The sequence below is a fragment of the Macaca nemestrina genome, chromosome 6, assembly GCF_043159975.1.
Source record: "Macaca nemestrina isolate mMacNem1 chromosome 6, mMacNem.hap1, whole genome shotgun sequence".
Classification (NCBI taxonomy): domain Eukaryota; kingdom Metazoa; phylum Chordata; class Mammalia; order Primates; family Cercopithecidae; genus Macaca; species Macaca nemestrina.
The window spans coordinates 145433184-145447811 of record NC_092130.1 but is presented as its reverse complement, the minus strand read 5'-3'; the positions used below and the strand labels follow the sequence as shown (position 1 = coordinate 145447811).

General features: G+C 38.6%; 1 protein-coding gene across 8 annotated transcripts in view; it reads left to right on the top strand.

Moving 5' to 3' along the window:
- LOC105473062 (sperm flagellar 2) overlaps nucleotides 1–14628 on the top strand; it is a 366010-nt gene that overhangs the window by 282258 nt on the left and 69124 nt on the right. For all 8 annotated transcript variants that reach the window (XM_011726675.3, XM_011726676.3, XM_011726674.3 and 5 more), the window contains one exon: nucleotides 11234–11382. In XM_011726675.3, coding sequence (XP_011724977.2) covers nucleotides 11234–11382 — 149 coding nt within the window. The remainder of the gene's footprint in view (nucleotides 1–11233; nucleotides 11383–14628) is intronic.

Below are 14628 nucleotides of genomic sequence, written 5' to 3'. Positions count from 1 at the left end.
TTTAAATATATATAACCATGATTCTCACAGAGAATCTCACCTTTCTCTAATTATATAATATGATGGGTTTATATAACTAGAGCTAACTGGTGAGTTAACACTGAGATAAAAGTTTTAGTTAAAATTTTAAGGACTATAATTTATGCTCAGCTCTCACTTGTTTACTAATAGAATAATTTTCATATTTTACATTACTCATCCCTTTTTTCTCATCAGGATCAAAAAAGCAAATGAAACATCATTATAGAATCATCGAAAATAGAAATTAAAGACTTGTGTATATTAAGTACCAAAGCATCAAATTAGACATAATTAACACATGCTCTAAGAGCATCCTTAATAAAAGCATACAGACTCCAAACAATTCATAAGCAAACACAAGTTCAACAGCAAAATACATACATTGGAGGCATGTAGCTAGCTCAAATTAACTACAAAGACTTCCAAATATTTTTTGCTTTTATTTTACTATTCTATTGCATTAAATAATATTTGAAATAGGTGAACTCTCAAGATTTAGACATTTTTATGTTACATATAAATAATGTGGTTTTGGACGTTCTTCCTGTGGAAGAAATAATTTTATTTCTTAATATTTCAAATTAACACCATTGCAGGTGAACACCATTAATTGTTCATCTGTTTATTTCACAGGCCATTTGATACCAATTATATTTAAAGTGCCTCCTAGTTGAGGAACCATCTATTTTTTTCCTTTCTTCAAACTTATTATTTCCTGCTGTTGATGTCTTTGATTCATTTATATCCTTCTCTGCATAGTAGATCAATCTCTACCCTTCTCCCTCCCAAATCTTGACACTGAGATGCCATTAACAATGGTATTTAGAGTGTTCTTAAAAAATATTTCACCTCCTTTTGAGCCCATTTGCCACTGTTCCATTATGTTTCTTCATTAAACAATGGCTTTTCAAACATATAGCCTTACCCAGGAGAGATGTTAATTAGGAGCCAAATGAAGAAAGTTCTCAATAATCAACTAAATTCAGAAAATGCCAAGTTACATCAAGTTAAAATGTTTTTAATTACAGGATTTTTTTTTTCTATAACAATGTGCATTTCAAAGGGAGCAGGAGACACCATATGTAAGATCCCAGGGCATTCTGGCTGCAGAATTCTTCTCCCTTGGAGGAATATCTGTTGGGATCAGAGTTCTCTGGAACAAACACTTGGAAATAATGCCATCTTTAGTTCCGATGCTTTGCTACATGTATTAGTGTTAGTATTGTTCCAGTGTTTGCCTTCTGATTTGTCTTACAGGGTCAATTATTGTAGGTGCTACCAAGCCACTTAAAATAATAAATTTAGTATCAATGTTATAAGCATTAATGTCATAGGACTTTTCCTTAGTTCACCTAAAGACGGGGTTCTTGTCCATCCCATGGCCATGAAAATTTAGGCTCACAAACGGTTTGAAGGGTGAGTAAAACAGGGTTTTATTGGGTGAAAAGAGAAAAAAAGAGGGAAACAGGGACTCTCGCAAGGTCAGAGTCCCTCCACTGGAGCCCTTCCTGCCTGGCAGTTTGAATCCCTGTTTCCACACAGGAAAAGGAGGGGCCAGGCTCCTCCCCACCACAAATGGTGTGAACTTCCCAAGTCTCCACCTTAGTGGGCAGGCTGGTTGGAGTTTCTCCAGGGACCCCCTGCTACCTGGCTGTCTCATTCCCCTCTCTAAAGAAGTACATCTATCTAACTATTTGTTGTTAGATTAAGGATAAGGACAAAGACCCATCTTAACTGCTTCCTGCTGACAGGGGTCGCTGTTTTGGGGAAATGGCAATCAGAGCTCCCTCAGAGGCCTATTTAAAGGTTCCCAGCAGAAGGGGCCATCGTCAGATGCTCCACTTGCATGACTATTTACAGATTGATGGCCTGAAAGCAAGAGCAGACAAATGGAGTTATTAGAAAACATGTATCAAAACGAAACAAGGGGAGGGATAAGGACAGCTCAAAAATTCTGAGGCCTTTTACCAGTTTGCACGGGGAGAGGGAGGCCAAACCCCAGCTGGTTAAAAAAACTCTACTCTTTTGCTGGCATGTCAGGCTTCTGGGTTCCCTTCCCCTGAGCCCAATCCTAAGCCAACTAGTTTAAGGCTTGGGAAATAAACTCTTTCAAGTTTGTAGGATGCATCTGAGGGGAGTGTCCCATAGTACGGAGATACAATTACCTGTGAAGAGAGGGCAGAGGAGGAGAAAGAAAAAAGTAACACCTTTTCAAGGAGTCCCAGAGGGTCAGGATACATTTGAAAGGGATACGGAATGAAGATGAATGGTCACCCATCTAGAAAGTGGGGAGCAGGCATCCCTGGTTTCTGTCTCTTCCTAGCAAATAACCAGGGTACATGAGGGAGAGGGAAGCGTGTCCACTTTCCCTCTTCCATACTTGCATCTGAGTGATTTTGGCAGGTCCCGCCATGAGTGCCAAAGCACCTTGCACCCATGAAGCAGGGAGGGCCTAGAGAATAGGAATTATCTGCTCTTACCCATGTATGCCTTATCTCACCTGCTGCCAGTAGCCCTGGAGTTTCCTAGATATCATTTATGTCATGGATACTAACTTGACCTTTATCCATGAAACAGGAAGCTTGGGGTTGACTTAATCGGCAGGAATCAGCCACTCTCAGCTTTGCTCTCAGCCTTTTAACCTCTGTTGTCATTTGCCCCTGAATTCCCTAGATCCAGTTTTCCTTCCTAGGGCTTTGACCCAAAGCTTGGAATTGAGTTTGGTACAAAAATGTGCCTCAGGGAGTTGCGTGGACTCCTTATCATAAGCCGAATGCTAAGGTGACACTGTGGAACTGAGTCCTCCTCCAACAAGGAAGAGGAAAAAATGTCTTGTGACACACCCAGATAACAAGTAGCTATAGTTATGCTTGCTAGGATTTGGGTGCATGGGGCTTGGGTTTGGTTAGCTGCCTTGGTCTTACTTTCCCAAAAAGGAAACCTCCGAGTGATGGGCATCCTATTTATTCCCATCACCTCGCAGGATTTGCAGGATAATTGCTTAGAACTAGAATATCCATTCAGATTTTTATATTACTCATCCCTTTTGTTCTTTGTGACCTTGAGCCAGAAATTGCTGGTTGGTTCACAGGAGTAAGCAGGGTTAGTCTAAAATGTAGGTGAAAACTTAAAAACAACCAATGACTTTTGAATTTAACGACAAATGTTTAAGTTTTGAAACATGATTTATCTCTCTCCTGTCCTCATTTTTGTTAAAAAGTCATCACAGGACTGAATGGTTTGCAAAATAGATTTTAGTCTTATACTTGGCCTGATTATTTGCATAAAGTGCAGCAATAATAATTATTTCTGTATAGGCCTTTTGGATTGGTTTTGATGGAAGTCTGTTCCATAAGGAATCTCACATGAGACCTTTTAAAGCCAAGCCCAACCATGGGTTTGTATCCTCAAATACCTGTGAGGTGGGTGGCCGTCTTCTCTTATGGTCCCAAGATAAACTTGGAGCTCCTGAACCTGTTAGAAAGTGGCAATAGTGACTTTTTTTTTTTTTTTTTTTTTTGAGATGGAGTCTAGCTCTGTCACCTAGGCTGGGATGCAGTAGTGCAATCTTGGCTCACTGCAAGCTCTGCCTCCTGAGTTCAAGCAATTCTCCTGCCTCAGCCTCCCAAGTAGCTGAGATTACAGGCACATGCCACCACAGCCAGCTAATTTTTGTATTTTTAATAGAGACAGGGTTTCACTGTATTGGCCAGGCTGGTCTCAAACTACTGACCTTATGGTCCACCCATCTCAGCCTTCCAAAGTGCTGGGATTACAAGTGTGAGCCACCACACCCGGCCAGAAAGTGATATTCTTTACTGACCACAGGTCAGGAACCCTGTACAGGGACTGCATAGATGAAGGTATGAGGCCAGTTTCCCCTCCTGGCTTTTATTGGCTCTGCAAGTAGAGATTTACTCCTTAAAGGGAAGCATACCCTTCCAGTCAAAGCCTTGGTGAAATAACCTCTTTCTCCAGTTGTGTCCTGTTGTAAAAGAAAAATGGATTTTTATTGCACTGATGCAAACAACTATATTGCCATAAGAATACTCACAGATAGGTTCTAAATTCTGGAGGAACCAGGCAGAGAGAAACAAACATGCTCCAAATTTTGATCACAGGAGTATACTTTGCTTATTCCTTAATTATTAAAGGCCATAAATAGCTCAAAATAAGTTTCCTTGACTCTGAGAAACAAAATAAGGATCAGCAATATTCCAAGCAAAAGTCAAAAAGGTTGCTTCAGCTTTCTGAGTTCAGTCCATTTAGTTCTTGCTTCACTTGATATTTATGAACATTTCAGCTGTTCATGAGTTCTGTACATTTTTTTATTCCAGTGTCACAGTCTCCAAAGTTATCAGAAACCTGTGTTTGAGAGCATCTGTTAAAGTTCTATAGCTCATTATAAACCATCTTTGAAAAGGATTAAAACAGGACAATTGTCTGTGGATAGCAAAATGTCCAGGGTAGTTACAGTTAGAAATATGATTGACAAAGAAGTTTGGTTTTCTCCATGGTTTTCAATAACTTAATGTAACAACCTTAATTATGATTGATAGCATAAACTTAGACATCAGAATTTTAGAAATTTTATACAATTTTGGAACATATATTAGCATTATTTACCAAGATATAACCTAAAGAAACTTGAGCATCATTTTGGCAATCCGACATACCTAAACCTGTCAAACAATCCTGTTTACTTCTCTTTTCTGGACACTTCAGGGGCCCTCTGAAGTATTCAAAAAGCCAGGTGCCAGTGAAGATAATTTTGATACTGAAGTTTGATTTTGGGAAGCCTTTTAAATATGTGTGAAGCACTTGATATTATTAAATAGAATTCCATATTACCATAAACTATTTATTTTGCCAAAATGATGACTCGGAAATTTTAAAGAAGCACAAACCTTTTATATCCCTTTACAAATTTTACCAAAGAACAGATTAATGCCTTAGGAAAACCTTGTTATGCTTTTATTTCAGTGCTCAATTTACAGGAAAACCGTATAATACCCTTTTTGGAATTTAGTCAATATGTTCACATAGAGAACCTTTTCTGCAAGATTACTTTCCACAATTATTGTACCACTTCTTTGAACCTTAAGCTTTTTCCTAATTTAACTCAATACAATCCTGTAACCCTAGGCAAAGTTTTACATTTCCATGCCTTCTTATAACCTTTTACTAAAAAACACATTTTACTGTTCTTACACACCTTGCATATAAATCTATTTCTAATAGTTTCAATTAACTCCTATGAATTTTAACTTTAAGGTAAAGCTTGGTGAGTTGCTTTAATTGTGTGCTAAGTGTAGCCAAGGTTTGCCTTCTTAATTAAGGGTGTGGTTAGTTCCATATGTGCCCAGACCTTACCAATTGTGAAGTCACATGTCAACAAATAGTTCTCAAAACCCAAAAAGCAGTTTGTAACCTTAAAACACTTAGCAAACCTTGCATCTGACCTGGATTTTACCAATAGTCTTTCAGGCTGTTTTTACTTCTTAAAGATTAAAGTCACGTGAACTGAAAGGTACCACAGCTTTTAACTTCCCTTAAAAAATGTATTTGATCCAAGTGCTTGTCTTTCTTTAGGTCAAATTAATTAGAGCTCTTTTCACAGACATCACACACAGTACATACATAGACAGGGAGAAGAAAATCCATTTGCTGGGTGGGGTCCTTTAAGAGACAGAGATGGTAAAACATGCAGACATTGAACCAGAGAGGGCTCATCCCCTAATGCAGTATTACTAAACAAAGCCTTGCCAAGTGGTTATGCCCCCAGGATGTAAAGCAAGATGGAGGCTTTCAGCACAAGCCATACAGACATGCAAAGCACACCAGATTGGCCACAGCCTAAGACTAGCCCCAGTCCAAGACTAGCCCCACAAATCCTTTTTCAGAATTAAAGCTTTACAGAAAATATGAACAGTATTAGTTGAGGGGCCTGGCCTAGTAAAGGTGGGGGGAAACTTTAAAGGTTAACTGCTGACAGGATGGAGAAGAGGAAAGGAAAAAAAAAAACAGTTTAAAAACGTCTAGGAAAGAGCCTCTTACTCTTATGCAAGTTGTTCCTCCACCAGGGTGATGCTTTCAATTACTGTCCAATGGAGTAAAACCCTTTGGCTGGGGAAGGGGAAGACTGTGGTGGCTTGTGGCTGGGAACCAGCCATCCAGCTGGTCAGGACCCTGGGAATGCGTCCCAGTCCTGACATGGGGCAGGGAGCATCGGGGAGCTGATGTTTATCCATCTATCTAGTAAAAAAAATGAAAAGGCCATGAAAAGACCTGGGATTCACAGGGGTTGGGGGCTTGGTTTCCCCCACCCTCAGAAGTCCAAGGATGAAAAGGCTTAGAAGCAACAGTGAGCAGTTTTGAGTCCCCATTTCACTCACTGCTTTTCAAGTCCCACGTTGGGTGCCAAAAATGTTGCAAGACTTTTCCTTAGTTCAGCTAAAGATGGGGTTCTTGTCTGCCCACAGCCATGAAAATTTAGGCTCACAGATGGTTTAAAGGGTGAGTAAAGCAAGGTTTTACTTGGTTAAAACAGAAAAAGGGGGAAACAGGGACTATTGCAGGGCCAGAGTCCCTCTGCTAGAGCACCTCCTGCCTGGCAGTTTGAATCCCAGATTCCACACAGGAAACAGAGGGACCAGGCTCCTCCCCACCACAGATGGCATGAACTTCCCAAGTCTCCACCCCAGTAAGCAGGCTGGTCCAGGGATCCCCTCCCACCTGGCTGTCTCATTAATGCCACTTAATTTGAAGGATCTGGAAGAACAGAGGAAAAAAGACAAAAGTGAAAGGAAATTGAAATAACTAGATCATCTATGAGAGCAGAGACTCTTAAATTAAAAGTATGGTTTTGGGACCAGCAGTATCTGCATCTTCATAACCTGGAAAATTGTTAGAAACATAGATACTAAATCTGAAACTCCAGGAGTGGCGCCCAGCAGTTTTGTGTTTTAACAAGCCCACTAGAGGATTCTGATGATCATTAACATTTGAGAACTACTTTACTGGAGCCCAAGGCTTACTGCTCTATTGTAGCCACTGGAAAATCAGAAACATTCAATGATTTCTGGTATATTATTTATAATATACCTCTTCCTTCAAATATTGAAGTTAGATTACAATAAAAAACATGTTTATAATAACGCTGTTGAAATACAAATAAAAATCCAAAGCCCTTAAATGAGGAAATTAGCACATTCAGCTCAAAGACACAATGCTTATTGTGATGACTCATTAATCAGAACAACCTTACAAACAAGATGATGAAGGAAGTATGATGCGTTTAAGTTTTAACAGGATTAATTTCTAAAATAGATTTTTATCACCTGAGACCTTTAACAGAGGACAATAAGTGGCACAATATGCAAAGGTCATCATAGATTTATAGCAAATGCAAAATACATTGGGTTTCATTGGAAGGTTGATGCCACACATACAAAAGCTGGCAATTTATGATTGATCATGGTTCTGGTAGCAAAATTCAACCATAGTCATCTTTTATAATACAATTTATAAGCACAATAACAAACTACCTCTTATAGAGTACCTTTTATGCACCAGGCACTACACAAGATAATTTACATATACAATCTCATTAAGTTCTCACAATCACCTGTGAAGTAGAAATGATCATTTTACCATGTCAAAGATGAGGAAATTGACAGTCAAAATGAATAAAGAAGTGTTTTGTTAAGAACTGTTAACCTATGAGGAGAAAACAAAAAAGAGCTTCTTCACTCTTTGGAGAATATTATCTACCCTCCCACATTAATTTGCACACTAAATTGCTCATAACTTTCCTGGATTTTGCCTCAATAATGTTACAATTGTTTAAATAAATTAAATAAATACTATTTATGCTCTTAAGTACGAGTCTTTTAATGAATCTGTTTATCAGACTGTAGTTTAAAAATTTTTACCAGAAATTTACCAAAAAGAAAATTGGTATGCAAAATAAATAAAATCATCTTAAAATCAACGAGCCAAGTAAATAGTAGTATAAGAACTTCTGTGAGTTTGCAGACTTCTAAGTATGAATCAAAAGAACATTTATCAATATGAAATACATCAATAGCCACTAAAAGGCAATGAGGTATGACAATCAAAAGCATCGAGTCTACAGCCACCCTGCCTAAACTGAAATTCTAGCTCTGCCATTTACCATATATGGGTTACCTCTGGCAAGTTACTGTACCTTAATATGCCTCAATTTCCTCATCTGTGAAATGGAGTAATAGGAGTATCTACTCATGTGGCTATTATAAAGAATAAGTAAATGTGCAAAAAAGTAAATAGTACAGGATCTGGCCCAGAATAAACTGTAAATAAATATGGACTATTATTATTGGCCCCAGACCAAGTTACTAAAGACAGTGGGCAGAAGGGCGAATCCTTTGCAAAGCTGACCTGGAGAGTTCCCTCTTGTCATTGATTATAAAGATGCTAAAATTAGGTTTTATAAGCAACCCCAGATAACCAGTCTCATTACTTTATAGTCGTCCACATTCTGTATCTCCAGCTCTACATAGAGTAACAGCATAAATTTTAGGACAGTAAGCAGAGAAAGCTTTCCCTCCATGAGCTTTTTCAGAATAGTTTTTCAGCAGTGAGTTCTGAGAACACATGTTCAGTCTCTGGCTCCTTGCTCAACACTGGACCTCTTCTCTTCCTGGTCATGTTGCTTCAGTCTGGTCCATTTCTGAGCTAAAATTTTCATCTTATCTAATACACTCTAAATCTCCACTTTGATTGCCATTGTTGGCAGCCCAGGCAGCCATTAGCACTGTTAACAAAAAGATAGTTTTTGCTGAACATGGTTGACCCCCAAGGCAATAAGAAAGCCATCACTGTTAATTGATCTTGTTTCTATCTAGTGAAGCTGTTAATTAAATTAAGTCCTAGAGGACATATTTTGCAACAGAAAAGTAAAAATAATGCCTTTCTTAAAAGAAAACAACAACAACAAAAAAACACATAAAGCGGACTTTCCCTATCTTTTCCTCCCTCCTACAATTCTCACCTCCCAATCCTTTTACCTCCCTGAGGAAGGCCAATTTAATTTGAAAGTGTTTGCTTTTCCTAATGCCCTCTCATCAATTGATCCTCTTATCTTAGAATTAACTATTTACTTTCTTAGTTGTAAATTTTGGTTCCAGCTCTTGACTTTTAATTACTCAGACCTTCACTGAGTTCCTATTATTATCTCTTTGCTCAAACCTACTGATCTGTCACTTTGTCTTTGTTTCTTTATTTATAACATTGATTTTTAAAATCCAGTGTTCTAAAATTGAATTTCTCTTTTTACTGCATTTTATTTTTATTTATACTCATTGTAGTGCCGTGGGTTTCTGTGTGATACTACCAGGTTCTTACAACAAAAAAATTGGTAATATGTACCTTTACCATATGCTAATCCATAGATTATTTTCCAAACCTTTCATCCATGAGCATGAGGAATAGTTATACTGAGGACTCAATGATCCAGCTCTACAAGTAAAAGCAAACATCTTATTAGAAAATGAAGCCTTCATATGGTTGCATGGAGGATACTTAAAAAGTAATGCTGCTTGTTACATTTAAGATGCTGATAAAGATGTTGTTCAAAAGTGAATATTCACTAACGCATAGATACATTTTTATTTGTTCAAATATTTTGCCCTTCAGCATTTTCATTGTTAAAAGTTACACAAAAGTTGTATAGAATCAAAGCACAATAGTCCAGAAATATTCCCTGACTCTCTCTGTTTTCAATGGATGATCATGATGTTTAAGAAAAGAAAAAGAAACTCATTCCAGTCTCTAATTTATCATTACAAAATTCTTCTTCTTAGGAATTTTATTTAGAGAAATTCATTTTAAATTGGTCATAGAGTTATCATTTGTACTTCACCAGAGATTCAGGTCAAGGGAAAATCATTATATAGAAAAATATAGCAAATTGTGAAAATTGTCAGTTACTGCCTAAACAAAGACTTTCTTAAATTTTTCTAAATTTTATATAATTTAGATATAACTTCAGATCTACAGATAATAGATACTGTTTTTAAATATATAAGTGGAGATCACCTAAACTGCCCACAAGATATAATTAACAATTTCTCCTCTACTTACAATCCACTTATTTTTAACTAACATAAAAGTGGAAGATGTATTTGTTTTTCTAAACGGCATTATCATTAAATAATACTCATTAAAGAAATACATTTTGGAGGAAGAAAGTGCTCCTAGTTGTACAGGTGTCTGCAAACTGCATCTAAAAATTTCAATAATTAATCTAAAGGTAAGTGGAATTTTAAATGGAGTGAATTTCCAAACTGTAATAACTTGATCTTTTCAGGGAATATTAGTGCTCTCTGAGTTAAGGACCAAAGTTGTTCATACCATAGGGTACCACTTAACAGATCTAGATTCCCCTCTTTATGTCATCAGGGAAAGTGAAGTGAATGTCCTTTTCAGATTCTGAATTGAAAATTAGACCTTCTCTTTCTTGTTTTCTTCCCAAGCATCCCTCGCTTTCCTCCCCTCGCCTCCCCTTCCTTTCCTTCCCTTTCTTTTCCTTTCTCTTTCTCTCATGCCTTGATTCTGCCAGGCTTATGGCACAGCAACTACCTTCATCTTTACTCCATAACTGTAGCAAGAAATATAGTTTCCCCACAGAAACCCTGTGTCATGTGCAGAGAATGTTCAGGGGCTACAATAGCTCCTCTTCTCCTCCCCTGCATCCCTCACCTACTCCAGCTGACTCTTTTAATATCCTCCTTTCTCTCTGCCCTCTTACCTGGTCTCCAAGGGATACCAAGAGCACCACTCATGTTCTAGCTACCTTCTTTCTCATTCAGCGTGGAGAGTTTAATTTGCCAGTTTTTGAAATAGTAAGTGAAATACACTTTGTTCTAGAGTCTAAACTTTATAAAAGTCACATGTTCATTATGAAAGCAAGAACAGAGATGAAAATAAAATATCAAATATATTAGCCACTTAGATAGGTTGGATTGCTTTAAGACATTTACTATTATTAATATTATTGGTTAATTTGGGGGCTGTGGAGAATAAGAATTTTTTGTAAGACTCCTCAGAAAACCTTAAAAAGTAGTTAATGAATCACCTGAAGTCCATGGCAATTATAGATGTATTCCTCCACCAGAATTCTGTCCCATTCATTTACTTGTATTGGAATAATTTGATACGCATGTTTAAGGTTCTCCTAAAGGAAAATCATCAGGAGGAAAAGTACCAGTAAAGAAATCACCTGCTGACTCTACAGACACATCACCTGTTGCAATAGTGCCGCAGCCACCTAAGCCAGGATCAGAAGAATGGGTCTATGTGAATGAACCAGTTCCTGAGGTATGGCCATTTAGAATCAAGCTGGTAGAATTCATTCTTTCTCCTGCATGTAGTAAGATTCATGCTGTCATTTGCAACATCCTGAAGGTCTTTTACAGCAGGTAATATATATTTACCCCTCAAAAAGCTGAGATTTTTTTTAGAGACTACTCAATGACCCATATCTCATCCTTTCTCCTACTTGAGTTTCTGAGTCATGCTTTGAACTGCTATTGAGTGCTAAAATCAGGGGAACAAATGGGTTCTGTGAGGAACAATTTTCTTCTCAGGAACACACAGAGATGCAGATTCCTGGAAGAATGACTTCCCCAGAACACATATCCAGCAGATTTCTAGCCTTCTATTCATGTTTTAATACCCTCATCATAATGCTTTTAAAAGAAGTTTAATCTTTGACTTTTTAGAAGTAGAAGAATATTTTTGAAGCGAACTAAACCCATAAAAGAACAGACAGCTATCTGACCTGGGAATGTTAATGGGTGTGCTGGTGTAAGGCAAGGAGATGTCCCAGGGTAGCGCTGGAAGCTCCGCCCAGCTCAACTCGCAAGGCCTGGTTGCCATCTACCATTTTTGGTTGCTTTAACAGATGAATTCTCAGAAAGTCCACAGAGTAGTCCTTCCTTTAAAACTTTTTAAACAGCAAAGAGTTTTTTAAAAGACAAGGTCTCCTCCCTCATTCCAGTCCCCAATGATCTCTTACTCTGATGAACTCAGCAGCGACCATCTGTGCCAGGCATTTGAGACCCAATTATGAAATACAGCAATTGTGGTGTTGCTGTTATTATTGAGCTTTCCTAGGGATATGTCTTCTCTCCCAATTAAATTATAAACTCTTTGGCGAGGGTAGGAACATGGAATAATTCACTGTATTCAACACAAACACAGTACAGAGTATGTAACTTGATAGATTTCTAATTGATTAATTAGCATTGAGAGTGAAATTAGAACAGAAAATATTTAAAATTGAGAATACTAAATGATGTAATTATGAAGGTATGTAATTGACCTCACTCAGCCAAACAGAAGCTACTTTAATATATATTAATATTAACATATATATATAGGTTCAAAAAACTTACCATAGAAGCAAGATACAGAAGTGGGTGTTAGCAATGAGATAAAATTAAAATGATACAATATGGTAAGTGATGGGGAGTGTGGGGCAAAAACACCTAAATTCATTCCTTAACTCCAAAACTTGAAGCCCTTGAAAGAAATAAATCTATAGAGGACAAGAGAGAAATAAAAAACAGGAATTTTTTTAAAACAAAATTAACATTGAAATATGGCACCAGCTCCAAGTAGATCTTCTAGCACTCAGGATTTGATGGAAAACATGATAATTTGAGAAGAGTAGAATAAAAGACTATTTACAAATGTATAGGCAATAAGTATGGCAGCCTACAAGGATTAGATTATTCCCTCCCCTCCAACAAGTGGCAGCTGGGGGTCACTAAGGCCCCTAGGCTGAGGAGGTGCAGAAAGGGAGTAGATCCTTGGGCCTCAAGAGAACTTCTGCACTTAGAGGGCCATCTGACAGGAGCTGTGACTTTCCCCCAGAGGGAAGCAGTGTGACCCCACAAACAAGAGCAGAAAAATACTCTGGCCAAGAAGATGGACGGCCAGGGAGTTTCCTGAAGTAGCTTACATACATTAGCCTCCCCAGCCACTAAGCAAAGTGAAGGAAAGTGATGTGGAGGGACATGGAAGATGTGTAGCACTCACCTCTCATTTCCTAAGTAAGGTCAGGTAGCAAACACCTTTTGCTACAGCAAAACAGGCCCAGTCTAGTTCTTTTCCACTCTGGACTCCCCACATGTGAACTGCCGAGTTTACCTGCTGATATGGTTTGGTTTTGTCCCTACCCAAATCTCAACTTGAATTGTATCTCCCAGAATTCCCACATGTTGTGGGAGAGACTCAGGGGAGATCACTGAATCATAGGGGCCACTCTTTACCATGCTGTTCTCGTGATAGTGAACAAGTCTCACGAGATCTGATGGGTTTAACAGGGGTTTCCGCGTTTGCTTCTTCCTCATTTTCTCCTGCCACTGCCATGTAAGAAGTGTCTTTCACCTCACACCATGACTCTGAGGCCTCCCCAGCCATGTGGAACTGGAAATCCAATTAAACCTCTTTTTCTTCCCAGTCTCAAGTATGTCTTTATCAGCTGCATGAAAACGGACTAATACACCTGCCAAGGAAGAGGAAGACAGATGCCCAGTTCAACTTGGATTTCAGTTAAACAACAAATTTAACTGAGAATCCTGTACTTTATCTGGTAACCCTGTTTCCAGACCTTCTGAGGGCCCCAGGTCAACCTTACTTCAGCAGACAAATGGAGGGAGAGAGATTGAAAACAGAGGCTGCTTCCATACAGCATTCAGGTAGCAGCCAAATGTAAGGAGAACCTGGGATCTCTACCCTTTGCCAGCCACAAAGGAAGGTGCAGAGAGAACACAGAAGGCAGATAGAGTGAGAGGTCTTTGCTTCCATCCTGTGGAGTCACAAGAACAGACTCCCAAGGCTAGGACTCCATGAAAGAGGTAGCCATGCCTCTGGCCATGTGGCCCACTTAGTGCCCTCACTCACGTTCAACCAACCTGTAGCAACACTCCTCCCTGAAACTGGGCCCAGGGGCCACAGGGCCATGTGTGCTGGGTTTGGAAACCTGTCCTCCTTCAGGAGGCTGACAGACATAGGACTCTACTGCCAGACGTGTAACTCAGATTAAAGCAGAGCTTTTGATCAATTCTCTACTGGCCTTGCTGACAATTTCAACATTCAAAATACAGAGGGGTCTATGCTTCGAATTTAGTACTGACCAACAAATATGGACAGTTAGATAAATGGAAATGATCAATAATTTAGGAGAAAGTACTAATAAAGGAGGTGTAATAGTAAAGGAAGGATCTGGCAGAACATAAGAAATATGTGCCCTAGTTATCAGGAAAGCATATTTCAAACCTATAGTGAAATCATAATCAGCCTCTAAAGGGGAATAAGGCTCTAAGAGAAGTGGATGGGCTCAAATAACAAGAAAATTTGCCCTTAAAATCCCAATTATGTACCAAAGAAACTAATGTGATCCCAGGGCATTTTACAGGGGAAAGGGGCGATAGTGGGGAGGTACTCAAAAAATTTGAGAAAATTATAAAAGGATAGGAATTTAGTGAGTGTCTAGCCCATCATAGGCACTCAAATGTTGAAAGAATACAGTCAAGGGTATGTGTAGATGTCTCTGCC